The 27,747-nt window shown below is 42.2% G+C and overlaps 1 protein-coding gene across 2 annotated transcripts; it reads right to left on the bottom strand.

Moving 5' to 3' along the window:
* Nucleotides 1-236: 236 nt before the first annotated feature.
* tspan5a (tetraspanin 5a) lies at nucleotides 237-27,719 on the bottom strand. 2 transcript variants are annotated; one of them, XM_052497190.1, is made up of 11 exons: nucleotides 27,325-27,719; nucleotides 18,473-18,523; nucleotides 17,209-17,355; nucleotides 16,069-16,239; nucleotides 7,622-7,747; nucleotides 6,568-6,615; nucleotides 5,844-5,960; nucleotides 5,459-5,520; nucleotides 4,400-4,513; nucleotides 3,593-3,642; nucleotides 237-3,435 (listed from the first exon to the last, which is right to left on the bottom strand). In XM_052497190.1, exons 1-9 carry the CDS (start codon nucleotides 27,403-27,405, stop codon nucleotides 4,438-4,440), a joined length of 879 nt encoding a protein of 292 aa, XP_052353150.1. In that variant the 5' UTR covers nucleotides 27,406-27,719; the 3' UTR covers nucleotides 237-3,435; nucleotides 3,593-3,642; nucleotides 4,400-4,437. The 2 variants fall into 2 exon arrangements, with proteins under 2 accessions (XP_052353150.1, XP_035608996.2); XM_035753103.2 differs by lacking the exon at nucleotides 4,400-4,513 and having other exon boundaries at nucleotides 27,325-27,718.
* Nucleotides 27,720-27,747: the final 28 nt, after the last annotated feature.

A 27,747-nucleotide genomic window follows, 5' to 3' on the forward strand; every position in this document is an offset into this window, starting at 1 on the left:
AATGCAAATAGTCTGGGTAGCCATTTGATTAGATGTTCAGGAGTCTTATGGCTTGGGGGTAGAAGCTGTTTAGAAGCCTCTTGGTACCGCTTGCCGTGCTCGGTCCTCCTTTTCCTGTAGTCCACAATCAATTAGAAATCGTTCCTTCAGACTCGAGCCATCCAACTGAGTTACAAAGCACCGTTGACAAATAAATGAATGTGTCATGGAGTCCGGCAGAGAAAGAGGAAGCCAAATCACTTTGTCATGTCCCTTCTTTATTAACAATTAACACTATTAACAAAGTCATCAGGTCAACAAAGAAAATTATTTATTTCATGGAAATGAAAGAAAAACAGTAACTTGTTCCGAGGGCAGAAAAGAGTGAGATTGGTCAAGTTCATAGAAGTCACGTTAAAGGCCATACTGGGAATCAAGTGAAGAAACCACTGAATGGCAACCCTTGTGTTATGCCCTCTGCCACCCAGGACACCACCCACCAGCCTAACGTTTTGGTCTTTTCACTCTAAACAGTCAAAATAAGATGTTAAAGGTTAACTTTAGAAAGGTTCAAACCAGGGACCTTGTGTCCCACAACCCATGTTTAATGCCCTCCTAACTCCCTAACAGGATTTATTTGATTTAACTCTCACCTGTCACTGGTCCTGGCTGTGATTGGTTAACTTGGTTAAAAGTCCATCCACCTCGGTCATGGCTATAAGCGTTTGTTTAATTAAGTCAGTTAATTTTTGGGGCATTTTATCTAACTCTTATCCTAATGCTTCTAACCTGCTATGTAAATTCTCCTAACCTACTAAGAAAAGTCAAATCTGACAAATGTGGTATCCCATCTTGTCAAAACCAATCAAACGTCCCACTTGGCCTTATCTTTATTTCACTCTCACTGGTCCTTGAATGCCCCGCCCACTGATAGTTGAGCTAGAAAACTGAAACCACACAGGGATTTGAACCAGGGACCTTCAGCATGGCAACCCAAGTGCTACACAACCCACCACCTACAAATATGACAGCACCTGAGTTTTCTTTTCACTGTCATTGGCCGTTGTAATGTCCAACCAATGGTAGTTTCGCTTTCATCCAACCAATCACATTCAGCCCTCAGAACAAAATTGAATAAGGATTAGCAGGGATTCCTAAAGATTGACACTATTCACTTTGAGGTATTGAAAACAGAAGACCACCATAGTGGACATGAACTGAAAGTGTGTTTTAACCATTAAAAACCTGTATGTAGAGTGTGCATTGTATGTAGAGTGTGCATAGATCAGACAAAATACATTGATACTTAATACACCCAGTGCAGTCAAAAATGTGATTTTCCTATGTTTTAAGTATATTTTATACTGTGAACATGATGTTATTTTAGTGTCAGAGCTGTTTGACAATACCACCTGAAATGTCATCCTGTTTTGGTGGATGTAGTTTTACCCTTCACTGTTGACACCACCATGCTGTAAATTAGTAAATAGACAACAAAAAAATGGTTTTATTATTTTACCAGTCAAGTCAGTTAAGAACAAATTCTTATTTTCAATGACAGCCTAGGAGCAGTGGGTTAACTGCCTTGTTCAGGGGCAGAACAACAGATTTTTACCTCATCAGCTCAGGGATTTGACCCAGCAACCTGTCGGTTACAAGTCCAACACTCTAACCACTAGGCTACCTGCCGCCCAATAAGAAAGAGTTCCAAACTTCTCTGCCAATATCAGCTAATTTTCAGTTTTCCCCCTCCTAACTCACAGTCCTAGAGAAATGTCTCTTTGCTAAGAAGAGATTGAAACCATTATAATACTTTTTTTATCCCTTTTTTCTGCCCAATTTCGTGGGATCGAATTGGTAGTTAGTCTTGTCTCATCACTGCAACTCCCATAGGGAGTCGGGAGAGGCGAAGGTTCGAGAGCCGTGCGTCCTCCGAAAAACACAACCCAACCAAGCCTCACTGCTTCTTGACACAATGCCCGCTTAACCCGGAAGCCAGCCACACCAATGTGTCAGAGGAAACACCGTACTACACCTGCCGACCGTGTCAGCGTGCATGTGCCCAGCCCGCCACAAGAGTCGCTAGAGCGCGATGGGACAAGGATATCCCTGCCGGCCAAACCCCCCCCCCCCTAACGCGATGCTGGACCAATTATGCGCTGCCCCATGGGTCTCCCGGTCGTAGGAGACCCTTAGACCACAGCGCCACTCGGGAGGCCAAGAAGATATTTTTGTTTATGTTCAACCATTTGAATTGAAAAACAATCACAGTAAGGTACTTAATTGTAATCCAAAAAGTATGTGATATGGAGATAAAAACGGCTGCATTGGACCTTTAAGTGTGCTTGATTTAGTTTGCCTGTTAAAATGGAACCAAGAGACTAGTCCCAAAAGGGCAAACATGCTAAATCAAGCACACCTCAAGTATTTGAAAGTATCTGAAATACCTGTATGTGTTTCACCAGGTGGTAGATATGGCATGGGATATAACGAATGCTCATTTGTGCAACAAAAACGCTTGAACCGACAACGCTTCAGCAGTTCAAAGGAGACGTGACTTAAAGGCTGTGACTACTACTGTACATTTGCCCTCTAGCACCATTACTCTCTTTCCTAAGCTCACAGTGTCACCACAAATACAGCTACTATTTCACTGTTAAAAATACTTGTGTCAATAAGAGAACTTTTGCACATTCTAATGAAACAAAACCAGAATCCATGCTACCGTGACCAGTATGTTGACCACATGTCCCGGATCGTGTGACAGTCCCACATTTTTCCCCCTTTGTACCGCGTCCTGCAACGAAACAATCATGTCCCGCATTTTATCAACAAATTCAAGCACCACTAATATGCGCTTATGACAAAAAGATATATCACTAGGATGTGGTAGTCTAAGAATACTGGAGATGTTGAACACTTCTCCAATCGTTGTTGAGATCTGATATTTTGCGCAGCGCCAGACGAGACGTAGGCAATGTCATCATCAACCAATCACATTTGTAAAAATCCTTTCAGTTCAGTCTAAATTCCAATGGGGGGCTGCCATGTTTTTATTCATGTAGGCTACACTGTCCCGCAATATCATCCTGTAGTCTCGCATTTGGGTATTTTAAAAGTGGCCACCCTATGTGGGACAGGCATGCAGTGCATTTACAAACATTTCTTCACAAAGTGTTTGTCACATGGATGGAATCCCATGGAACAATGGAGATGCAAAACAGGGTCATTTTCCCAAAATTCCCAGGTTTTCCAGAAAACTGCCAACTGGGATTTCTGGAAAACCTGGGAATTTTTGGAAAGTTACTGGTAATTTTCAACCCTAAACCCATCTTTAAAAAGGATCATAATGTGCAGGTCACCATGGTGCAGGTGCTCTCAGGAATCTTTCCCAGTGGTAGCAGGCTTTGAGCATTGTTTGATGCGCCGAGAATGGCTTTGCCATGCTGAAGAGACCTTGGGAGAAACAGACATCAAGGTCAGTCACAGCTCTTAAAACAAACTAATCCTAGTCCCATGTCAATGTATTACTGGGGTGAAATGTCAACAACAGAGTTGTATTTGTGACATAAGGGCACTATAAAGCTCAGCGAGCTAACTTGGTAATCCTTACCTGTGCATTCCTGGGTGAAGACAGGTAAACCGTGACATCAGGTAAACAAACTGCACAGCAAGAGAAAGAAAAAAAGCTAAAGCATGTTCTTTCTGGTCCACAAGAGCAAAGCCAGGGAGTGTATTCAAAATGCGTAAAGTTTTTAAATGTTATCAAGTGTTTTTCAGTCCCACTCTAATCAGTAGTGTTCACAATACTCTGGAACCAAATGTTAAACTCAAGTCCCATGTGTAGTTCCATTTGCGTTTGAGTGTTGTAAACATGTAATGCATCCTGAATACACCCCTGGTGGATAGGTTGGGGTGGGCATGGTCAGGGGGGCACAGAGGGACGGTTTGGCACAGTGACAGAGTGGAGGAGGGATCTGAGGGAGGTGGAGGAATCCTTTCTCAATAGTCTGAAAGCGTTTCCATTCTGCATGACAACAGGATGTGGAGAGAACTGACGGGTCCTTCTTATAGGCAGACATTTTGGCTATTCGTTGGCTTTGGAAAAAGGGCAATGTGTCTTTGGAAATGTACAGAACCCACTACACCCCTGGCAGACAGTGTATACAGGGCAGGCTAGTTAAACCTGCATTTAAGTCTGTCATTTCAGTCTGTGTTTACCCACGGACGTTTTAGCTTAAAGAGTCTAACATTATACTGTAAGCCAGCAAAGCATTGGATTTATGTTATATATTATATCATATTCCTCATTCCTCAACTCATTGGGTCGAATTGCAGGGGTCTTGCAGGGTCTGGGCTGTGGTATATCATTGACTACGGTGGCTAGTACTGATTCACAGAGGACAACAACAACACCCACCGGCTAAAGGTACATACACACGCTCGCGAGCATGTTCCTCACGCGTAGTATGCAGACCCTTTCTTTCCAGAGTGATGCGGGGGTCGGCGCATGGAGAGAGAGGGCGGGGGCACCCTGACGAAGCATGGGGGAGGAAGAATGAAGCATGAGGTGAGTTGGCATGACGATGGTGTGGCAGAGTAGGCGTGTGTAACAGCTATTCCCCCAGTCACCCTGTCAGGGATGGGGGTGGGCATGAGTGAGTGGGACGTGCTGTGCTCCTGTCTCCTAGTTGAGTGGCCAGCTGGGGTGGCAGGTAACCTAGCGGATAAGAGTGTTGGGCCAGTAACCGAAAGGTGGCTGGTTCGAGTCCCCGAGCTGACTAGGTGAAAAATCTGTCGACGTGCCCTTGAGCCAGGCACTTAACCCTAATTACTCCTACACGTCACTCTGGATAACGGTGTCTGACAAATGTAAAAATGAGAGGGGCAGAACCTATGTGAAATAACTCTGTCGAACTAGGAGGGGACGTGAGTAACCAGAGCAAAGCCAAAGAAACTACAACTTAAAGTTTTACTGGACAGCATACTCTAAGATCGATGTGTATCCAACTACATCAGAAAAACGAAGAATCTGGTAAAAGGCTGATGTAGTGGTTACACACATCAATACTGTAACTTCTTTCTTCATTCTGACAGTAGGAGTACATTTTCACTGGTTTCAACCATTTATTCAACCATGGTTTTATTTTCAGCAGCTTTGATGCATATGGCCCAAGATCTTCCAACTCTCATTCTATGCCAAATGAGGGAGGCACTTTTTCTAAAATGCTAATCTGGTTTTGAAATGTGATTCCATGGTCAAAGGATTTCCATGTCGCCGTACTGCAACTTTAGCCCACATGGTGGCCCACTTTCAAAATAAAACAATTGTAGAACTTTGAATTCTCTGATTTTCAATGCCGCTAATGCTTATGCTAAGGAGTATGGAAATCAACAACGAATCCAGATGATAATGAAAGGTGTAGGGAAATGCATAAGACGTTACAGAATGAAATAGAGAGATGTATTTTCTTCTCACCAGCTTGCTCTCACAGCTTCAATGTCACTCACTAAGTTTTGTGCCAGACATATTCCAAATATCTGTAAAAGAAAGAAAATAAATTATGAATGTGATGTCTGTTGTACTTAAATGCTTTCATTAACTGAGTCACATGCAAGCTGCTCATGCTCTAAATTTCTGCTCTTCGACAATACTTATAACGTCCCGGATTCATTTGGGATTAGCAGTTGTAATGCAATGTGTTTCATCTCCACAAGATACTAATATGATGGACACCAGCCATATCAGTCATGTGTGGTGTGTCTAAACATCACTATATGCTGCTGAGACAAGTTCATGTCCTGAATCAGAGTAGCTTGCTCTCTTTCTAAGCTGAAAGTAGTCAAAGAAACATTTATTTTACCTGTAACAGTGCAACTCCTATGAAGATCCCAGCCACCACTGTCAGGTTGTCCTGTAGCCACTTCTCAAACTGTGGCACACAGCCTTTCACATGGATGTAGGTCTTCTGCTCTGCGTCCTACGACAATGACACGTTTATTACAGGGAGGCTTCTTTTTGTGGTATCCAATTGGTAGTTACAGTCTTGTCTCATCGCTGCAACTCCCGTACGGACTCGGGAGTGGCGAAGGTCGAGAGCTGTGCGTCCTCCGAAACACGACCCAACGAAGCCGCACTGCTTCTTGACACAATGCCCACTTAACCCGGCATCCAGCCGCACCAACATGTCGGAGGAAACACTGTACACCTGGCGACCGTGTCGGCGTGCACTGCGCCCGGCCCGCCACAGGAGTCGCTAGTGCGCGATGGGACAAGGATATCCCTGCCAGCCAAACCCTCCCCTAACCCGGGCGACGCTGGGCCAATTGTGCGCTGCCCTATGGGTCTCCCGTACAGGGAGCTACTTAGCCTCCAAATGGCATGAAAACCAAGCATATGCCTTCACTATACAACCATCGTATTACATAGCCCTTCATTATATTATATAACTGTATATATTCTCAGTAACGTCTCTTACATCATAATAATAGAGGCTACTATATCAGGGAAACGAGAGGACAAATGTAAGGGAAGGAAATAGGAAGGCGGTAGAGGGGGAAAGAGGAGAGAAATGGAACGGCACTCACCGTTTTGGCTCGTACGTCATAGCCACACTGCGTGTTTATCACATCCTCCTAATGAAGAGAAATACAAGTGTTATCAAAAAGAGAAGCCAACTGCCAATACCCCCCAACCTCCATTGCTAATACTACTGACACCCATGACCATTTCCTGTTCGTGTGTCAATTCATGTTTGAGTTACTGACCAATAATATGAGCATGTTAGCATTAATGCCAGTCTGAGAAATGGGTTTTGCTATCTCATAGATACTTCCATTTTTTAAAATGTAACTAGGCAAGTCAGTTGAGAAGAAATTCTTGTTTACAATGATGGACTACCATGGCCAAACCAAGACAACGCTGGGCCAATTGTGCGCCACCCTATGGGCCGGTTGTGATACAGCCTGGAATTGGGACTAACCAGAAGCAAAATCATTTTCAGTGAACTACCCCTTTAACTGTAAAAGTGTGACACATTCATCAGAGAGTAAGGGAACACAATTTCCACTACATCTTGTAGGATTCATTGTTCCAAAGTGCCCCAATGAAAGACTTTACTGTATTAGTCCTGATCTCCCCCGTACCATTATGAAAATAATTTATCCCTTGATGCTCTTGTCACAGGCAGTCCCATGTAACTGATGTTTTCTGCATGTGTGGAGGCCATTGTTACAATGTTCTCTCCCTCCCTTTGTCGCCAGGACTTTTGTTCCCTCCCTCTTTGTTGATGTCTTTTCTCTTCTGTCACGTTCTACCTCTCCTATGTCCTTATGTCACAGTATCTATTCTTCAGTCAAACCCTTTTGTTGCTCACTATTCTTGTCATTCTCTCTGACTCAATATGTCTTACTACCTCCCTCTACTCCAATTGAGGCACTCTTATGACTGTGTTCCAAATAGGAGACTCACTTTCCTCCGTCCTCACATATTTGAGGAGACTGGCTCAGTGTACTAAATACCGCTAAAAGAGGACGAAGGGGAAGAGAGTTGTTTTTCAGTTTGGAATCCAGGCTTGATTACCGAACTCCATGACCCCGGGTCTCTGACCAACCCTACCTTGCCCCTGTGAGACTTTCTTACCGCAGGATCCTTGGTGCAGCAGGAGAAGGGGACGCCACATTTCTCCCGACTGGGGTTGGTGTCCGTGCAGTTGAAGTAAATGTTGAGGTTCCAGTCGTCCGCTCCGAATGCGCCGCAACACTCCCACTGACAAGAAGCAACAGAGGAGAGAACGTCAACAGCACACCCACGTTTCTTCCTTTAATTTAAAATGTTTTTCACTTTAAATATCAGGGAAGTTCCACTACCTCACAACACATGCACGCACTAGTGTTGCACGGGTTGACTCATAACCCACAGTCCACCAGATTATATAATAAAGTCCTGGATATTGCTCTGGATAGGAGCGTCTGATGGATGACTAAATATGTCCAAAAAATATCTAAACGCTGACTAAGTTTATGACCTCTCACATAGCCTAATATAATATTAACTCCTGCAGAAGGAAGTATCTCTTGCAGTAAAATGATACACCAAAATGTACATTGACTCAGGAACAGGAGTGGAGAAATGATGATTTATTTATTTCAGCATCTGAGAATGAATGTACGGTTAGGGATCATCTGTAAAGGTGGTGAGGCTATCTTTATCAGCATCATAAAAGCTGATAGTATTTCAACCACATTAAAATATGCATCCAAAGCGAACTGAAATCTTATAGTGTTTAAACAGCTTTTAAAATGTGTTAAAATCTTTAGGGGGGGTTATTGCATTTTCTACCCGGTCCCTAAACATCTTTGCTGCGTGAGAGAAGCATAGCTGAAAGAGAGAACCAACTTTACCGATGTCAACTAGATTGTAGTTTTCATTCTATCAATTTATGACATTCTGGTGAGCAAGGGTTAATTTAGTCTTCTAGTGCAACAAGTAATGACAGAAGCTACATGTATTTAATTATAGACAAGTTGCATAACAAATAGCCTACCAAAATGTTGGACATTTTAAAGCACAAATATAGGCCTATCTAGGAAGGCCTGTCAAAAAATATTTCTGCCATCTCTTACTGTACAGAGCATTTTCTATATTTGTGGGTTAGTGTCGGGCCTCAGATTCACATATAGTCAGGATGTTGCAGATGGGTTGTTAGCAATTGCGTGCGGGTGAACAAAGAGCTGACCCACACACCATACGCACACACACACACACACTACTGCAGCGTAGCAGTGCTATCATATATGGTGAAAACAAAGAGTCCAATGTTTAGAGGGAATGACTGTAGTGAATTCCTCTCTCATCTCACACCATCAGTGTGGGTGGTGTGTGACTGACAGAGATTGTGGAAGGCTGAAAACAGGGCACATATTTACAGCGTCTCAGAGCAGGATGCGGATCTAGGATCAGTTTTGCCTTTCAGATCCTAATGAATAAGAAGGGGGGTGAACTGATCCTAGATCAGCACTCCTACTATACGACGCTTTGTGAATAGAGGCCCAGATGGAATACGCTGGCTACACGAACAAAGGCCTGCCACTGAATAGAGAAACTGAGATGAAGACCAATCCAGGGAGGAGATTCTACACAAGGCCCTTGTGAATTCAATACATTTGTTGGCTAAAGCATATCAATTCATTTCTGATAACAATATAAGCCCGAGTGAGGATTTTAAGACACATTATTGAGTGAAGCAAAACGAATGAATCATATATTATATCATATTTAATGTTTAATTACCGAACCACTGTATTGCATTGAAAGTAATTCAGCATAACTCATTTTAATATGGTAATAGCTTTAGCACCTCATCATTGTATGATATGATTAGCAGACCAATAAGCGAAAGTGGTTTAACAAGTGCTGAGGTAAATTGCATTGAACACGTTCATTAGCCATCAACTGCTTTGCTCCCTTCCACCGTTCTCTCGGTCTCATTTTAATGTCAGTCTTTATAAAGGCAACTCCATAAAATACAGTTTAAAAACAGACAATTATTTTGGGTTCATTTAGGTCCTAGGTCCTTGGGACTACGATTTGTGTACATTTGAGTTATTTAGCAGACGCTCTTATCCAGAGCGACTTACATCTCCGTCAGGCTACCTGCCGTCTAAAGAAGAATCACAATCACCTTTAATCGCAAAGTACATTTGCATGTACCAGGAATGTGACCTGGTAAAATGGTGTTGCCACAATAAAACAGAATACACAATAGACAGAATCTACACAATAAACGTAATATACAGGCATACACATAATCTACACACTCAACTGAATATACAGACAGATGATACACAGAATATACACAATCGACAATATACAGACAGACGATACACAGAATATACACAATCAACAATATACAGACAGACGATACACAGAATATACACAATCAACTGAATATACAGACAGACGATACACAGAATATATACAATAAATGGAATATACAGAGAGATGATACACAGTAAACTGAATATACAGACAGACAATACACAATATATGGAATATACAGGACAGACGACACAGAATATACACAATAAACTGAATATATAGATAGCCGATACACAGAATATACACAATAAACTGAATATACAGACAGACGATACACAGAATATACAGACAGAATGTTATTGAAGACATACACAAGTATATACCCTATACACACAGAGCAATAAAACATTTTCCAAAAAAATGTAAAACAGACCTGAACAAATGTAGGGACCAACTATGATACATATGTACAACATTAGTAATCTTACACAACACCTAAGTACAGCAATGGTACAGTAATAACTGCAGTTTCACAGCAATATTTAATTAATTAAATTCAAGGGAGAGGCAAATACCAGTAGACACTGGGGCTCTCAAGAACCTGGGTAAGTCAGCCCCAGTGAAAATCCTCACATGACCTCTCCCACAATATCTGCTCTAAGTAGCTCATCTGTGATTCCTCCCCCATTTATCTCCAGTGTATTACAAAAGAGTTGCAGTCCTCTTTTATCCAGTAAGAGCACTGATCCACTGGCTTGTCACATCTCCAACCAGTAACAGTTCACTGTAAGCCCTTGGGCTCCATAAAGTACTCTGATCGCCTCCTGTGTCAGCAGTCTGATCCACCTTTAATATCTGGAGGTGGCTTCAGTGTCCCTTAAGGGCATCTGTACTGATGTATGACATGAGCAGATTGAGTTAAGTAAACATGTTGAATCTGATCACCGGTGTTGTGACTCCTAATTTTAAAATAATACTAGTGTCTATCTTTCACTGTGAAGCCCTTTATGACGAGACCTTTGTCCAAAAGCGTTTACACCGAGAGATGTTACAAGTACAGCCGTCTAGGGCGAATCTGGCCAAAAGAACCTGCAGGAACATCATTTATGAAAATCAGTACTGTCTGCAGGTTTTCACAGCTCAGCACGAGGCTAGCCAAACTTGATGCAGTCTCCTCCACCAGAGTACCCACTACGACTGCTTCACAAAAAGGGTCTTGAGCAGCCATGCCACTTGCTTAACCAAATAGATCATTCATGACCACATTGAAATGAGTGAGACTCCAGAAGAGCAGACCAAAGATGTATCACTTCATGTGGGGGACCAGAATGAATCTTTTTTTAAATTACATTTGGGAGATTTCCGTGACGAGCACAGTATTTCAAATCCTCCATTCAGCAAGTCAAGCACCTTTACACACTTATGTAAGGCATGCTGCAGTATTTTTTTTAACTCTTTGCAATTGAGACTAAAGGCTCTTAATTTCTTTACAATTGTCAAAGCAATATTATAACGGCCATGAGAATTCTTTGTGGAAGCTACCAGCCTTTATAGTACATGATTTTTAATCACGTCTCCAACAAATATTTTATCATGCTGCTCATAGAGACATTTGAACACAAATCCAATATGATAGACTAAGCGTTGGCAACCATCTTTTAACCAGTTTGGTAACTGTGAATCAGCTGGCAAGGCAAGGTTTAACTCCTCCTTCGGGAAGCACCTTGTTTTTCTGTTGAACAGGCCAGAGAGAAAAGGCAAAACAGTCTCTTTTAAAGAGCTAGAAGAAAAACCTAGCTTCATTTGGTCAGCTGTGCATAGAATCTGAGAGAGATAAGAGGTGAGCTACTACTTCCCAATAGCAATACTTATCTTTGGCTCTTGTCATGACTGTCCACGAGAATCCAAAATAGGTCAGATAAGGTTTGCAATGAAACTTCAATCAGACCCACTCTCACCCATAGAGGGGGAAGGAAAGAACTAGTGGGGATTAACAACTCACGCCCTGTTGTAAATCAAGGAAGAACATTCAGGCCTGCGCTCTCAGGATTCAAATGTTCTTCGTCTCAACAGACTTTTTCCCGCTGAAACTCTGACAAGTTCAAAAGCGAATACTGGGACAATATTTCTAACGTAGAACGGGGGAATATCAGAGGCAATCTATAGAACACTAATGTCATTTTGTTTGTTATTTTATGTCATTAAAAATGTTAAAGGAAATACTGTAACTTGGAAAGTATACACACTATATATATGAAGTTTCCATACTATGCGTGGTGCATGTAATATGAAAAATGATGAAGGTGATTTTGTTAAGAGAGGGATGTGATTTGAGAAGCTATAAGAGATAATTGTTTTCCATTAACTTTGCACACTCAGTAGTCATTGCCCCGGAGTGAGGTCAGAGAACGTGCTTGCCGGAAACGCCCCTTTCGAGCAAAATGTCTAAATGATTGGACCAGAAAAGCGTGAAGCTACAGCTGCACGTTTAAAATGGTTTGAAATTTGAATCTCAACACGAGGTGGAGAAGATAAACTCACTTCCTGGACAATCACTGGTATGGCTGATTAGCTGTCCTAAGTAAAGTATCTTCAAAAGCGAAATATGTTCCTCTGCTCAAACCATTGTGTTATGCGACTCTCATCACTCTCAAATCAACTCTGTAGTTCTGTTCAGGACTACACGACAAGTCACCGGATACCGGACAACTAGGAAGAAGGACAACAGTAGTAGAAGACTTGTTGGAACCATTTTGGAAAATCAGAGCCTTACAAGGGTGCCCTGTTCACTGAGAGACCCCCGGCAAACCCAGGCCTATCACGTAAATACATTCATGATTTCTTACTCACAGTGGGCGGGCATTTCTTGTGCAAAGTATATGGTTACTGCAGCGAGAGTAGTTTCTGAATGTACCAATGTTAAGTGTCCCTCTCCATCTCTTCTTTAACAAGCAGCCAGGTTGTTGTCATTCCGCTAGGTACATGTTTTCGGCATATTAAGTCTCCAGTCAATAACCGGTGCAGAGTGTGTATGTTTATCCTGTGTTCCATGTAATTAGCTAGTAAATAAATAATTAAACCAATTTGTGTAGTACTGAATCATAAGTAAGGCTGATGCAAGGAGGTTACGACTGTTCAGAATGATATGATATGAGGTTATGATTAATATTTTTATAGATGTGATGGGTAAACCTTTTAGAGTTTAATTCAGGAGATGGTAACTTAATTTAAAAATCGGGTCTTCAGATTAATGTTAAAGTCAAGTCACGACACTCTTCTTCATGACAGAGAACATACACTGACTGTACAAAACATTAGGAACACCTGCTCTTTCCATGACAGACTGACCAGGTGAAAGCTATAATCCCTTATTGATGTCCCCTGTTAAATCCACTTCAATCAGTGTAGATGAAGGGCAGGAGAGGTTAAAGAAGGGTTTTTAGGCCTTGAGACAATTGAGACATGGATTGTGTGTGTGCCATTCAGAGGGTGAATTGGCAAGACAAAAGTTAAGTGCCTTTGAACGGGGTATGGTAGTAGGTGCCAGGCGCACCGGTTTGAGTGTGTCAAGAACTGCAACGCTGCTGGGTTTTTCACACACAACAGTTTCTCGTGTGTATCAAGAATGATCCACCCCACAAAAGACATCCAGGTAACTGTGGGAAGCATTGGAGTCAACATGGGCCAGCAGCATCCCTGTGGAATGCTTGACACCTTGTAGAGTCCATGCACCGACAAATTGAGGCTGTTCTGAGGGCAAAGGGGGTGCAACTCAATATTAGGAAGGTGTTCCTAATTTGTTGTACGCTCAGTGTATAATATTGCTGCGAATAACTCTTGGAGTATGTGGTGATCGAAGCTGTAAACTGTTTGGCAGTGGGTTGTCTTCTTCAATAAGTCCTTGTTCAAAAACAGTGATGGCACTTGGGAGATCACAGAAAACTCTTGAATCACATCTTGTTCTTTAAACAGAACTTGTTTTTTCTGTATTCCTCTTCGTGCTAAATTGCCAAGGCATTGACTGACGGAGGTTTCGGGCAGGAGCACCTGATTCTTGTCCAAAGCATGATGTACTGTAGATCTGTGCCTTTCTCCAGAACGTTCTCTCAAAACAGTGGAAACAAACCAGCACATAACTGGACTGAAACATGTTGTGAACACATTTTTCATTTCCTTTCACATACATCACAGTTTATGTTTTTTTGCTAGTCCTTGTCAAAGAAATTCTGAACGTATTCCTCAACTCCCTCCTGTGAACATCCGAGAATCTCTATATAGCATGGATCTTCAAGGAGTGTCTTCAGAATGTCTAAAGCTCCCGGTCTGCTAGCGATGAGTAGAAATGATCTGGGTAACGATGTTTTTACTCAAAAGGTCCCCAGGATTATCTTCCAGGGATATTTTCATGTTGAGGTCATTGCTGCAACACAGAAAGAAACCTTCAAGTCATCAAAACCTTACAGGCTGAAGATGATCTTCTCTGGATGGGAGTGAATGTGTGGAATAACTGGCTTCAAGTCTGGATTGCAGTTCAGTATAACATCAGCGAGACTCACGTCCCGATGAATGAGATTTACCTGCTAGCACATTCAGAGAAAGACATTCAAAAAACGGTCTGGAAAGAGTCGTCTGGACGCCCAATCCAACATGATTTTCTGAGTGCTTGGCCTGTTCTTCCCACTTCTCCATATTGATCAGGTTCAAACAGTCTCTCTATGCTGGTGTTCTGACTGTCCATGTTCCTCAGAACATTCTGCAAGGCAGCCCCGCACGAAGCTTATCTCCTGCCCTCTCTCCCACTCATTTCTGTGTTTCTGGACCATTGAGTGCTTTGTGTATCATTTCTCCAGTAGCAACGTCTCTCAAATGTGGAAGAGATATTCTTGCACTGTAGAAATTCTCCGATTTCATCTGTTCCAGGTAATCATCCCTGACCGGTTCTGGGTTTTTCTCCATGATAAGCCAAGGATATTTCTCCTTTCGAAATCCCGTAGAAAGCCTCCTTCTGGGTTGGAGTGGACAGGGCAGAGTACAGCTCCCTCATTTGATCCTGGCTGGTTTTGGCCTTCTGGATCTTAGGGTAGACCTTTTAATGGGTCCAATTCTGTGAGACCAGGGCATCTGCTATGAGGTCTGCCCTGTGCTTTCATACAAACTGGACTTCACTAGTGTTGGACCTTTTGATCTGGCCTTCTAAATCATCGTCTTTATGTGAGTGGTCATCCAAGAGTATATCTAGTCATAATCAGCAACAAGTACACTTGTGTCCATAGAGAATATTGTTTCTGCTCTTACTCTAAAAGGGCATTATATGAATTTTCACAATATTATTCCAAACTCATAGTGTGGAGATGTACAGCGCTTTCAGAAAGTATTCTCACCTCTTGACTCCTTCCACATTTCGTTGTGTTACAGCCTGAATTGAAAATGGATTAAATGAAGATTTTGTGTCACTGGCCTACACATAATACCCCATAATGTCAAAGTGGAATAATGTATTTAGACATCTTTACAAATTCATAAAAAATGCAAAGCTGAAATGTCTTGAGTCAATACGTATTCAACACCTTTGTTATGGCAAGCCTAAATAAGTTCAGGAGAAAACATTTGCTTAACGAGTCATATTACAAGTTGCATGGACTCACTCTGTGTGTAATAATAACAGTGTTTAACATGATTTTTTATACCTTCCTCATCTCTGTATCTCACACATACAATTATCTGTAAGGTCCTTCAGTCGAGCAGTGAATTTCAAACACAGATTCGACAACAAAGACCAGGGAGGTTTTCCAATGCCTCGCAAAGAAGAACATCTATTGGTAGATGGGTAAAAAAAAAGCAGACATTGAATATCCCTTTGAGCATGGTGAAGTTATTAATTACACTTTGGATGGTGTATCAATACACCCAGTCTCTACGAAGATACAGGTGTTCCTGGATTGGGAGGAATATTGAAGATACTATGGGAGATTCTCATGCCATGGATAAAAATATCCTTTTCACAAAAATTCTTAAGAGCGCTACACATCCGACGAGAATCGTAGGCCACCCTGCCTCCCCTAGTTGCTATAGAAACATGGTATACGTTGCCAAGGCATCGGGAAATGTGAGTGGGGCAACCAGGTTCTATCGCTTTCTCACACGCCAACACACACATGCTCCTACCCCCGCACCTTACAAGACCATCTCTTCACCTTACTCAAACCAGCGCTTCTCCTCTGTAATAACTGCATTTTCTCATACACACACACTGATCTTCAAACACTTACATATTCCTGTGTGAAGTCTATGAGGTTCTGGAGGTCGATGTCGTCACGGTACGCCCGGATGTTGTTGTTGATGAAGAAGTTGAGCTGGTCCTTGATCCAGTCCTTAAAGACAAAGGCCAACACTCCAGCCGTCAGCTCCAGGAAGAAGATGATCCCCAGGAATACAGAGAACTGGAACACAGGAACAGGGGGATAAAGAGAGTCATAAAGAGAGGGGGAAAGAGAGGGATAACGAGAGGGGGAAAGAGAGGGATAAAGAGAGGGTGAAAGAGGGATAATGAGAGGGGGAAAGAGAGGGATAAAGAGAGGGATAAAGAGAGGGGGATAGAGGGATAACGAGAGGGTAAAAGAGAGGGATAATGAGAGGGTGAAAGAGAGGGTGAAAGAAGGATAAAGAGAGGGGGAAAGAGGGATAACGAGGGTAAAAGAGAGGGATAAAGAGAGGGATAAAGAGAGGGGGAAAGAGGGATAACGAGAGGGTAAAAGAGAGGGTGAAAGAGAGGGTGAAAGAGAGAGTGAAAGAGAGGGTGAAAGAAGGATAAAGAGAGGGGGAAAGAGGGATAACGAGAGGGTAAAAGAGAGGGATAAAGAGAGGGGGAAAGAGAGGGATAAAGAGAGGGTGAAAGAGGGATAACGAGAGGGGGAAAGAGAGAGATAAAGAGAGGGTGAAAGAGGGATAAAGAGAGGGTGAAAGAGGGATAACGAGAGGGGGAAAGAGAGGGATAAAGAGGGTGAAAGAGGGAACGAGAGGGATAAAGGGTAACAAGCATACACAAAGCTAGGATTTAGCACTGAAGATTTGGTCCTGTGTTTCTCCTTCCATTCCTGGGGAATCAACCTCCAGGCAGTGCACATATTTGTTTTAGCCCAGCACTAACACACCTGACAGAAGTGTTCTGTAATAACTGATGTGTGAGACGGGACATGGTTTCCCAGCCCCAGAAAAAGGCTACACATCATGGACTAAACATGTGGGACAGAGCCGCGGGAAGTACAGGCGCTAAGTCTGGGGAAGGTGTGGGAGTTCAAGAGGGAGCCAATCATCTATATAACATACATAAGTGATGTATATACACACACACACATAGAAATGTGTATGTCTATGGGAGCCAACTGGGAGTGAGAGAGTTGTGGACGTACAAACTTGAGCAGTAAGGTGTTTTCCCTCAGCGCTCCGATGCAGCCGGCGAAGCCCAGGATAAACATGACCCCTCCCGTCACCAGGAAGAGCCAGACAGGGTCAAAGCCCCCCAGGTCTGTGATGGACGAGATGTTGGAGAGAACACCCTGGAGAGAAACAAACAAACAAACAAACAAACAAATGAGAGAGAGAGAGAGAGAGAGAGAGAGAGAGAGAGAGAGAGAGAGAGAGAGAGAGAGAGAGAGAGAGAGAGAGAGAGAGAGAGAGAAAAGAAATTGGTTGAAAAGGAAGCTATAAAACCACGCGAGGGAATAGAATGCATAAAAGGCCAGATGAATAGGACATGTAAGGGGTCAAGTGTTAAAAAAAATCAGAGACTTCTAATTTAGAGTTCCTCTATTCCACTATGACCCAAACTTGTGTAAGGAATTCATAAAATGTCCTTGATCAAACAGAGGTTCTGTTTTGGCCTGGGATACCTCAGTACCAGGCACCACTATCATTCTAAGGTTAACTCCTTATTATAATACAGTATGTCAAGCTGTCAGCCTTGGTATTTTCTCCCAGCTCCTCCCTAGTAGATTTATTGTATTTTTTTCTATTTAACTAGGCAAGTCAGTTAAGAACAAATTCTTATTTACAATGATGGCCTACCAGGGAACAGTCAGGCAGAGAACAACATATTTTTACCTTGTCAGCTCGGGGATTTGATCCAGCAACCTTTTGGTTACTGGCCTAATGCTCTAACCACTAGGCTACCTACCACCCCGGATTTAATCATTCTAATAAAAACAACTATGTTTGTATTCCCCAAAACAACTCATGCACTTCCTCCTTACTGGTTTTGTGCTTCTTTACTGGTTAGACCCAAGTCCCAAGATAGACAAACTATAGACAACACAACAAGCACATAAGTAAGACAAAATGGCTCCTACAAGGCCTGTATGTCAGAGCAAGGCAAAAGGGTAGACGGTGCCCTTATGGGTGCTTCTGGTGTTGTTTCCATAATCTATTTTCACAAATTACTCCAAATACTCCCAAGTTTGAGAACTTGGGCTGTCTTATATCAAAGATAATGCTTGGAAGCCTGGTGCTGGTCAGCAAGTGGCTTCCTTCTCTTCCAGACGCAAGGGGGGTAAATGACAAAGGGTGGGAAAAGACTGATTGTATATTGCACTTAAGTGAACATTTCTTTGTTAAATGAGACCTTATTTGATGTTCTTACTGGGTCCTTATGTTACCCAGTCTCCTTATGTTACTCACCTTCTCATTCCATGCCCATAGTCCGATTCCAAGGAAGGCCACACCCAGCAACTGAAAGAGACGACAGAAAGACAATATGTCACATTAATCACATGCATCGTATACTGTCAGAAATCTCAGAGACAAAAAAAGAGGGTGAAACCTCTCCTTCCTGCACTCAAGTTCACCTTTGTCGAAATGTATTATCTTTCAATTTCACCCTTGACACTTAAAAAGGTTTCCTCCACATCATGGGTGTCAGCGATGCTCGTCAGTTACATAAACACACAACTCACATTACTTCACTTTCCACTACTAAATTGCATGTTTGGACATCTTCACTTGCATATTCTAAACAGGAGTCAAGGATTAAAAAAAGCCAGAATGTACAATTCTCCCAAGGAATTCCTCACTCAACTGAAAACATATACCCAGTCAGAATATTAGCGATTTGATTTCTGGGACAATTTTGTGAAACCCTTATTCTGAAAAGCCAGGTTTGACCAATGAAATAGATTGACGATGGACGTTTGACAGAACTAACTAACTAACTTGGTGATAGCATCTTCAACTGCTATCTCAGTTGAAAGGGAGAGACAAGTCTGGAGGTGCCTCCCTCCCTGTCTGAACGTCTGTCCGTATATTTGTCTATTCTGTTTCTCTGCCTGCCTGTCCGTACATCCGTCTGTCTGTCTGAGAGGAAGCTGTGGGGTGGGGCCAGGCGTCTGGAATCTGTCTGAATGCAGCGGACCATTTCCAAATGACAACAACAGGAAGTGAACGAGACAGGCCCAAGCTGTCTAACCTTCCAGCTCGGATTGAACATGCCCTATCAGCCAGCGCTGTGCAACTTTGCTATATGTCAATGAATGATATGAACAAACGGCTGCATTTATACGCCAGCTACAGGGGACATTGTGGGACACTGGCAGAGTGGCCATTGCACCCCATCTGGCTGCAGTCTGGCATCATTTGCAAACTATTACTCTATCCTGAACAACACTGTTCTCCTGTTAGTGTACCAGGGCCACTTCATGTGGTTGTAATACAGAGCTGTTGGCTAAGGGCTGGTCTGAGATCTGAGGCCTAGGGGCAAGTATAAAGAGGGTGCCACAACAAACAGAGACGTGTGGCTAGAGCTATAAAGAAGAGCAGCACACCCCTAAACTTCAATCAGACATCGTTCGATGATCAATGATACAAGTTCATTGTCACTCTGGAGAAGAATGACTGCAAGGTCATAACATGTAGGGTGATGGCGCAGTTTGGTCAGTGCTCTGCATATTTACTGTATGTGAGAGGAAGGGCCAGAAGGAGCCGTCCTGTGTGTTCTGATGGCTGGGATACCCAAACGGCTTGGATCAACAGGCTACACTAACATGAGAGACAAGAGCCAAGCCTCGACAGCTGGGTGATGGACATAGTCAATGCACTCATACACCCACACTCATGCACACCCATATACACACACACACACACACACACACACACACACACACACACACACACACACACACACACACACACACACACACACACGCACGCACGCACGCACGCACGCACGCACGCACGCACGCACACACACACACGTGCATGTATACACACAGTAATGTGGTAGCTTGATGTTCTCATAAAAACACAGAAACCCCAGCTGTGGCTAAAACAACACGTCAGAGGGATGGATAGTCCCGGTGAAAGCAACCCTCCTCCATCTTGGTTTCTGCCTACAGTGAGGCCCTAATGGTCGTTTGGGTGGGTGTTGGCAAATGTAACGGCTCTGAGTTGTTTGAATTCTACCTAAAGACAATGAGGGGGGTTTTGGGTAGCCAAGATCTGTTTGTGCTCCTGCCAACGCTATTGCTGTCAGTCAAGTCAAACAGGACCATGAGTGACAGGGAGCTGGCATGATAGCACAAACAAACTGGCTAGGTTTTGGGGGGGGCATTCTATCAATATCCTGAAAAAAAATGCTTGGTGATTCTTAGAACAGCCTAACTACTAAGTTCCTTCCCCTTGACAACAATGCCTAAAGGCATCTGTTGTCGTGACAACAGAGAGCACTTCGACTTGTCATTCATCTCAGCAAGGCTCACGGTCACATACCATGTCTTCAGAAAGTACTCATACCCCTTGACTTATTCCACATTTTCTCATGTTACAGCCTGAATTCAAATGGGTTAGATACATTTTTGTCTCACCCATGTACACACAACACCCCATAATGACAAAGTTAAAACATGTTATTGAAAATAAAATACAGAAATATCTTATTTACATAAGTATTCACACCTATGAGTCAATACTTTGTAGAAGCATATTTGGCAGTGATTACAGCTGTGAGTCTTTCTGGGTACGTTTCTAAGAGCCTTCTACGCCTGGATTGTGCAACATTTGCCCACTATTATTTTCAAAATTCCTTGCTAGACAACCATTTTCAGGTCTTTCCATAGGTTTTCAAGTAGATTTAAGTCTGAACTGTAACTCCTGAACATGCACTGTCTTCTTGGTAAGCAATTCAAGTGTAGATTTGGACTTTGGAAAGGTGAATTCGTCTCTCAGTGTCTGCTGAAAAGCAGACAACAAGGTTTTCCCTTAGGATTTTGCCTGTGCTTAGCTCCATTCAGTTTATTTTTTTTATCCAGAAAAACTCCCCAGTCCTAAACGATTACAAGCATAAACATAACATGATGCAGCTACCACTATGCTTGAAAATATGGAGAGTGGTACTCAGTAATGTGTTGTAATGGATTTGCCCCAAACATTTTGTATTCAGGACAAAAAGTGAATGGCTTTGCCACATTTCTTTTGCAGTATTACTTTAGTGCCTTGTTGCAAACATAATGTATGTTTTGGAATGTTTGCATTCTGTACAGACTTTATTCTTTGCCCTCGGTCAATTAGGTTAGCATTGCGCAATAACTGCAATGTTGTTGATCCAGCCACAGTTTTCCCTTAGCACAGCCATTCAACTCTCTAACTATTTTAAAGTCCCCATTGGTCACATGGTGAAATCCTTGAGCGGATTCCTTCCTCTCCAGCACTTTTATTGGCTACCAGTTCAGCGACAATGGAGTCAAATGCGAGAAAGTAAGCTGTTTTACCATACAGGGATATTGTCATACAGTGTGTGAACCAGAATAGGGATGAGAATAATAGTGTCAGGCTAAATCTCAGGTTGTTAGATGCTGTGTCAGAGGCAATTTATGGCCGACACACACTTTTGGGTCATGTAGCCTAGATATGGTTGGTTCACTGTGCGTTTTGAAGCACAATCTGCATATTTAGGGAAAAGAGAAAATGTGTCTGGTCCTCTGGGGCCCGTTTCGAATGTGTCCTCGACGAAGGAAGAGCCATGATGAATAAAGTCAGCCTAAATAAAATAACCCTTGGGAGTAGGGTTGAACTGCATACATGTCAGGTTAGGGTTGGTTTTCTGCAAATCGTTGAAAGATCGATTATTGGCTACTTAGTACACAAACCTATTAGCTATTTGTTTATGAACAGTATCACTATAATAAATGTTCCCTTCAGCCATTGAAAGCAAGACGGCTGAAACGTTTGTAGGAAAATACAAACTGTACCTATGCCACTTCTTTAATTCCCCGAGATTACACTGAATATCAAAATGGCTGGCAAGACCTGGTAGCTTTCCGAAAACCAAATAAACATTCAAATGTAGGTAACTCGACCCCAAAGTAGGTCACTATGTAGGAACTATGGTGCCATTTGGGATGCAGAATACATTAGGTAACATACACAGATTCACACTCCTCAGTTGGACTGAGTGTATCACTTCAGAGATGATTCACAACGAGACTAATCCATATACTTAAACAAATCGAATTGTATTCGTCACATGCGCCAAATACAACAAGTGTAGAATTTACAGGGAAATTCTTACTGAGGAGCCCATTCCCAAAGATGCAGTTTACAAGTATGAATATTAACAAATAGATCAAAAGAAAATAGTCATACAACAAAATAACAATAACGAGGCTATATACAAGGAGTACCACCGGTACTGAGTCAGTGTACTGGGGTATGAGGTAGTTGGAGTGACTGACTGATGTTATATGTACATGTAGGTTTGGTTAGGTGATTGATTGATTAAAGTACATGTAGGTAGGCGGGTGAAAACAGAAAGTCTGGGTAGCTGTTTAATTAACTGTTTCAGCAGTCATGGCTTTGGGGTAGAAGTTGTTCAGGAGCCTTTTAGTCCCAGACTGCTCCCGCTTGCCGTGCGGTAACAGACTGACTTGGGTGGCCGGAGCCTTGGACAAGGAGCTCGGCCCCAGTGACGCGGTGGGCCGTACGCACTACCCTCTGTAGCGCCGTGCGATTGGATGCCGAGCAGTTTCCGTACTAGGGCGGTGATGCAGCCAGTCAAGATGCTCTCGATGGTGCAGCTGTAGAACTTTTTGAGGATACGAGGGCCCATGACAAATCTTTCAAATCAACACAGTCAGATACGGGAGAAGAGCTGACTAAAAATGTAATATCTCCACGGGCCAGAGGACAATCTGAACTCTAAACTCACAACTGTAGTGATAGGGTAAAGAGAGTCGGAGGATTCTCATTGTGTAATAAAGCTATAGTCATAATTCACACTCACTCCTCTTTGGCACATTTGACGTGACGTGACAATGACAAATCACAACGCAAACCCTTTGGTTTCCATGGTCCTTGTTTTGTAAAGACTCCAGTTGTGTAATATGTGATCTCGAACTTCACCAGACACTGTGAGGTACACCAGACGATGGTCCCAGATGGACCCCCAGAGAGAAAACTATTACAAAAATACCACAAGCAATGTTTCTCCTGGCTGCCATTCTGTTGCTGTAGCTGTGTCCAAAGCCTTTATTTATCCACCCGACTTTAATTCATTACAGCCCGATGAGAACTCGCTGTAATGTTGATACAATGTTGATACAAATGTGCGAAAGCCTGCAAATATTACATTCCAATGTCAGATAAAATGACAATTCTTTGGGTTATTAATGATAGTTTTAAAATGTGGTTGATAGTGATTTCAGGGAGTCAGGCCTATTGTTGGCCAGGGCATGGATGTGTGGCTTCAATGACAAACAGAAAGCTTGGATTGAATAGAATACGCAGTGACAGAAAGTTTAACGCTGATACTGCACTCATGATCCCATTGGAAATTCGGCAATAAATTATTGACGCAACCTCTCTTCAGTGGCACCAGCTCCATTTATAAATCTGATATCATGAGCACTTCTGTATTACACAACGCAATACCCTCCAAAGACATTTAGGATAGAGTTGTGTAGTTTATCAAAGCCCTCTCACATGGATCTTGGATATATATATATATATGTTGACGACAACGGGCAACCGTAAAGGGCTTCTCACATGCAAACCATCTCTATGGTCCTAGCTTGCTTTATCACAGAATCAGAGACGTTACTGGCATTAGGCATTACCCAGAATTCATCTCAACATCTGTACCAGCTTTACCACAAATGGATGATCAAAAGTACATTATAGTACAGAATGCATAGCCATGCCAGCGACATGGCTAGAACCATTGCAGGTATAGGTTCTCTATCATGGCAGGTGAAATCAGGCTCTTGCAGCCGCATCACTTAAGACCACAATAATGCTCAAACCATTAGCAGACCACTGGCTCTCACGACCATGGACATGGTCAATGGCACTGAAAGCAGACAATGCCGAATGGGACGGACTTTAGGAGGAAGGTCAGAGGGAGGGGTTGAGGGGAACAAAGGCGATGGAGGGCGTTGAATGGGATTACATTAGCATTGAATTAACCAGGCGACCATTTCTGCCAAACTCCTGCGAGCCAGCATAAGACCTTAGAGAGTCACATGACCTGTACGTAATCCTAATGGGAAAAGCTCTCCTTGGTCAGCTATTCCCAGTCCAAAAACCTTACAGAGGCAACAGAAGAAGAAAAGCATCATGGGAAGACTTTGCCTTTTTTTGAATCTTCAAGGAAAGACATTGAAGAGCCAAATGTGTTTTTCAGAGATAGGCTTACTATATAAAAATGTCCTTGTTATGGTCTTTGTCCCTCTGGACATGACCCTTAAACTCTGGCTCATGCGTTTTTCTAACAGGGCAGTTGAAACTAAAGGGGAATAAGAAACACAGACGTGAGTCCAAAACATGTTTCCCCAACAATAGTGAGGTTTTATTTAGTAAATTAACCTATTTTTCCAGCTACTTGGTATCATATAATGAGCTCTCCCTGTCTGAGATGAAGTCACTGAAATAATGATGGGATCTTTAGAAGCTATCCTCCTTTTTCAGTGTTGTCAGTCCTACAATCAATGGTATACTGTAGGTTCGCAGGAGATCTGAGACAATTCACTAATAGGCCTAGTCACAATTAGATTAGGTGTGGAGGCTAAGTGTTAGGTAAACAATAAGCTGTCTTGGAATGGACATTCATTAGACCAGGCCTACTTTTCACAAGGAAAAACTGAGTGGGAATTGAGTAGACATAACCCACTACGCATGGGTCGAGGCCAACGTCTTTTCCAAGTCTTTTTTTTGGACCTGTTCGGACCAAGCTTTTTTTTTTTACTCTTCTTTGGTGCGATCTGGACCGGCCTTGATTTCAACGCCCATGGACATAGATTTGTCGGGATAAGATTGTGCTGTGCTCTACTGTACTGTGCTTTGCTGTCCAAACTTGTGAAACATACAGTTGAAGTCGGAAGTTTACATACACTTAGGTTGGAGTCATTAAAAATAGTTTTTCAACCACTCCACACATTTCTTGTTAACAAACTATAGTTTTGGCAAGTCGGTTAGGACATATACTTGGCAGTTTTATGGCTGTTTTGGAGCAGTGGCTTCTTCCTTGCTTAGCGGCCTTTCAGGTTATGTCGATATAGGACTCGTTTTACTGTGGGTATAGATACTTTTGTACCTCTTTCCTCCACCATCTTCACAAGGTCCTTTGCTGTTGTTCTGGGATTGATTTGCGTTTTAATGACTCCAACTTAAGTGTATGTAAACTTCCGACTTCAACTGTATATTGAAGCAACATCTCAAGACATCAGTCAGGAAGTTAAAACTTGGTCCCAAGTGGGTCTTCCAAATGGACAATGACCCCAAGCATACTTCCAAAGTTGTGGTAAAATTACTTAAGAACAACAAAGTCAAGGTATTTGAGTGGCCATCACAAAGCCCTGACATCAATCCTATAGAACATTTGTGGGCAAAACTGAAAAAGCGTGTGCAAGCAAGGAGGCCTACAAACCTGACTCAGTTACATTTTTTACTAGTATTAAATGTCAGGAATTGTGAAAAACTTAGTTTAAATGTATTTGGCTAAGGTGTATGTAAACTTCCGACTTCAACTGTAGCTTTCTATGATTGGTTCAGATGTTGTCTGGTCCGGACTCGACCAAATCTGAACCAATCATTTGGTGTGTCCGGATCAGACCAAATCTGAACCAATCATAGACACCTGTGTTTCACACGTTTGGACAGCATAGCACAGTACAGTAGAGTACAGTACAGTGAAGAAAAGTAGAGTGTAGTACAATACAGCAGAGCACAGTAGAGTACAGTATAATGTACTGTATTGTACCCTACTTTACTCTGATGTACTCTACTGTACTGTTCCCTACTAAATTAAACTATACAATACTCTACGGGATACAAATCTTCTGTACTGTATCGTATTGTACCGTACTGTACTCTACTGTGCTCTACTGTAGCGAGCTGTGCCATTCTCTATTGTGCTGTTCAAACTAATGAAATATAGACTAGACGTCTATGATTCCTTCAGACGAGTCTAGACTGACCAAATGTGTAAATGTTTGGGGGCGGAGCTCATTAGAACAGTATGCTTTGCATGTGTTTAATTTTTACATTTACATTTTGGTGATTCAGCAGATGCTGTTAATCAGAGCAACTCACAGTCAATGCATTCAATTAGGGTAGATACACAACAACAGGTCAATTACTGAGACTGTTATTGTAGTTGAAGTGGACTGTTGGTTTATTTAGTGGGACTACTTTGAACATTATCACTGACAATGTTAAGCTATTGTAAAAGCTAACATAAGTGCATGTGACATATGGCAGCAATAATAAATATTCTATATTGCAATCTTTCCTATATTATATGGATTACTTGAGCATGTACAGTATGTGCATTTGAAATTTGGCCATAGAATCAACGATAAAAAAAAGACGTATAAATTACATATTTTCCACTTTCATTCAGTACCGAAAAACGCCTGTAATATATTTATTTTCAATCTCCAGAAAAGATGCCACTTCAACGTTCGGATTTTAGACGTTTTTTCAACATAATTTTGCTTACTGGGAATGTAGTCCCGATGATGATAATAAATAGTGCATATTCATGTTTATGCAACCATTCGCATGTGAGGAAAAAACTTTTCACAATGATGTTCGTTGGTCCCGACAAAACGAGGACAGAAAGCGGATTACCGGGAACGGTGGAGACTGAAAATTAAAAGGTGCTCTGAGTAGCAGTCTATGTGAAGGCTATTGTGCATATTCACAAACCAAAATAAGCAAGTTGAAAAATAGCTTGCAATGCATGGCAACACAACCAAAGTGGTTTGCTGCTATACACACATCGAACGATCACATGTTCTCATGTATTATAGTTTTTAACAGACGATCATTTAATACACCAATAGACCGACAGCTTGTGAAGCATCTTTGGTCGTAAAATCCTTATAGGAATATTATTCACAATAATTAGGCTATTATAATACCACTTAAGCCATTTCCTCTAGCTGGGCCTACAGTTGAATTTTACAACATCAGATTGCAGATTCAAAATTGCCCAAATGAAAGACAATAAGAGTGGCAAATAGCAAGAAGAAAAACACACTTACCCAAAATATTATGTTAAATCCAAAAATAAAATATTTGATGCAGCAACTGACTTCATGGCCTTTAAAATGTTTTCCTGACATGCTTGAATGTCATACAGTTAGGCTTCATAGACTGATAAATATACCGGATCATAGGCTCGCAGGCGGCAGGTTCAGCTCCTCGGCGATCCAATTCTTGGAACTTGCTGTCTGCTCGGTTCATCCAAATAAAATAAACATACTGTAGCCTATCCCTCGACACAGATGTCACCCTGATAATAAAAGTAGAATAATGCACAATCTAACACTGTAAATAGCAAACAAACGTCAACCTATCCACTCTGCGTTTACAACTAACGGGACCTCTCGGTTGTCACCGATCAAATCGGATAATCGTTCCCCCACAGTTATGGCTGCGTTTTTAAAGAACTACAGCTACAACCA

The sequence above is a fragment of the Oncorhynchus keta genome, chromosome 35 (assembly GCF_023373465.1).
Source record: "Oncorhynchus keta strain PuntledgeMale-10-30-2019 chromosome 35, Oket_V2, whole genome shotgun sequence".
Classification (NCBI taxonomy): domain Eukaryota; kingdom Metazoa; phylum Chordata; class Actinopteri; order Salmoniformes; family Salmonidae; genus Oncorhynchus; species Oncorhynchus keta.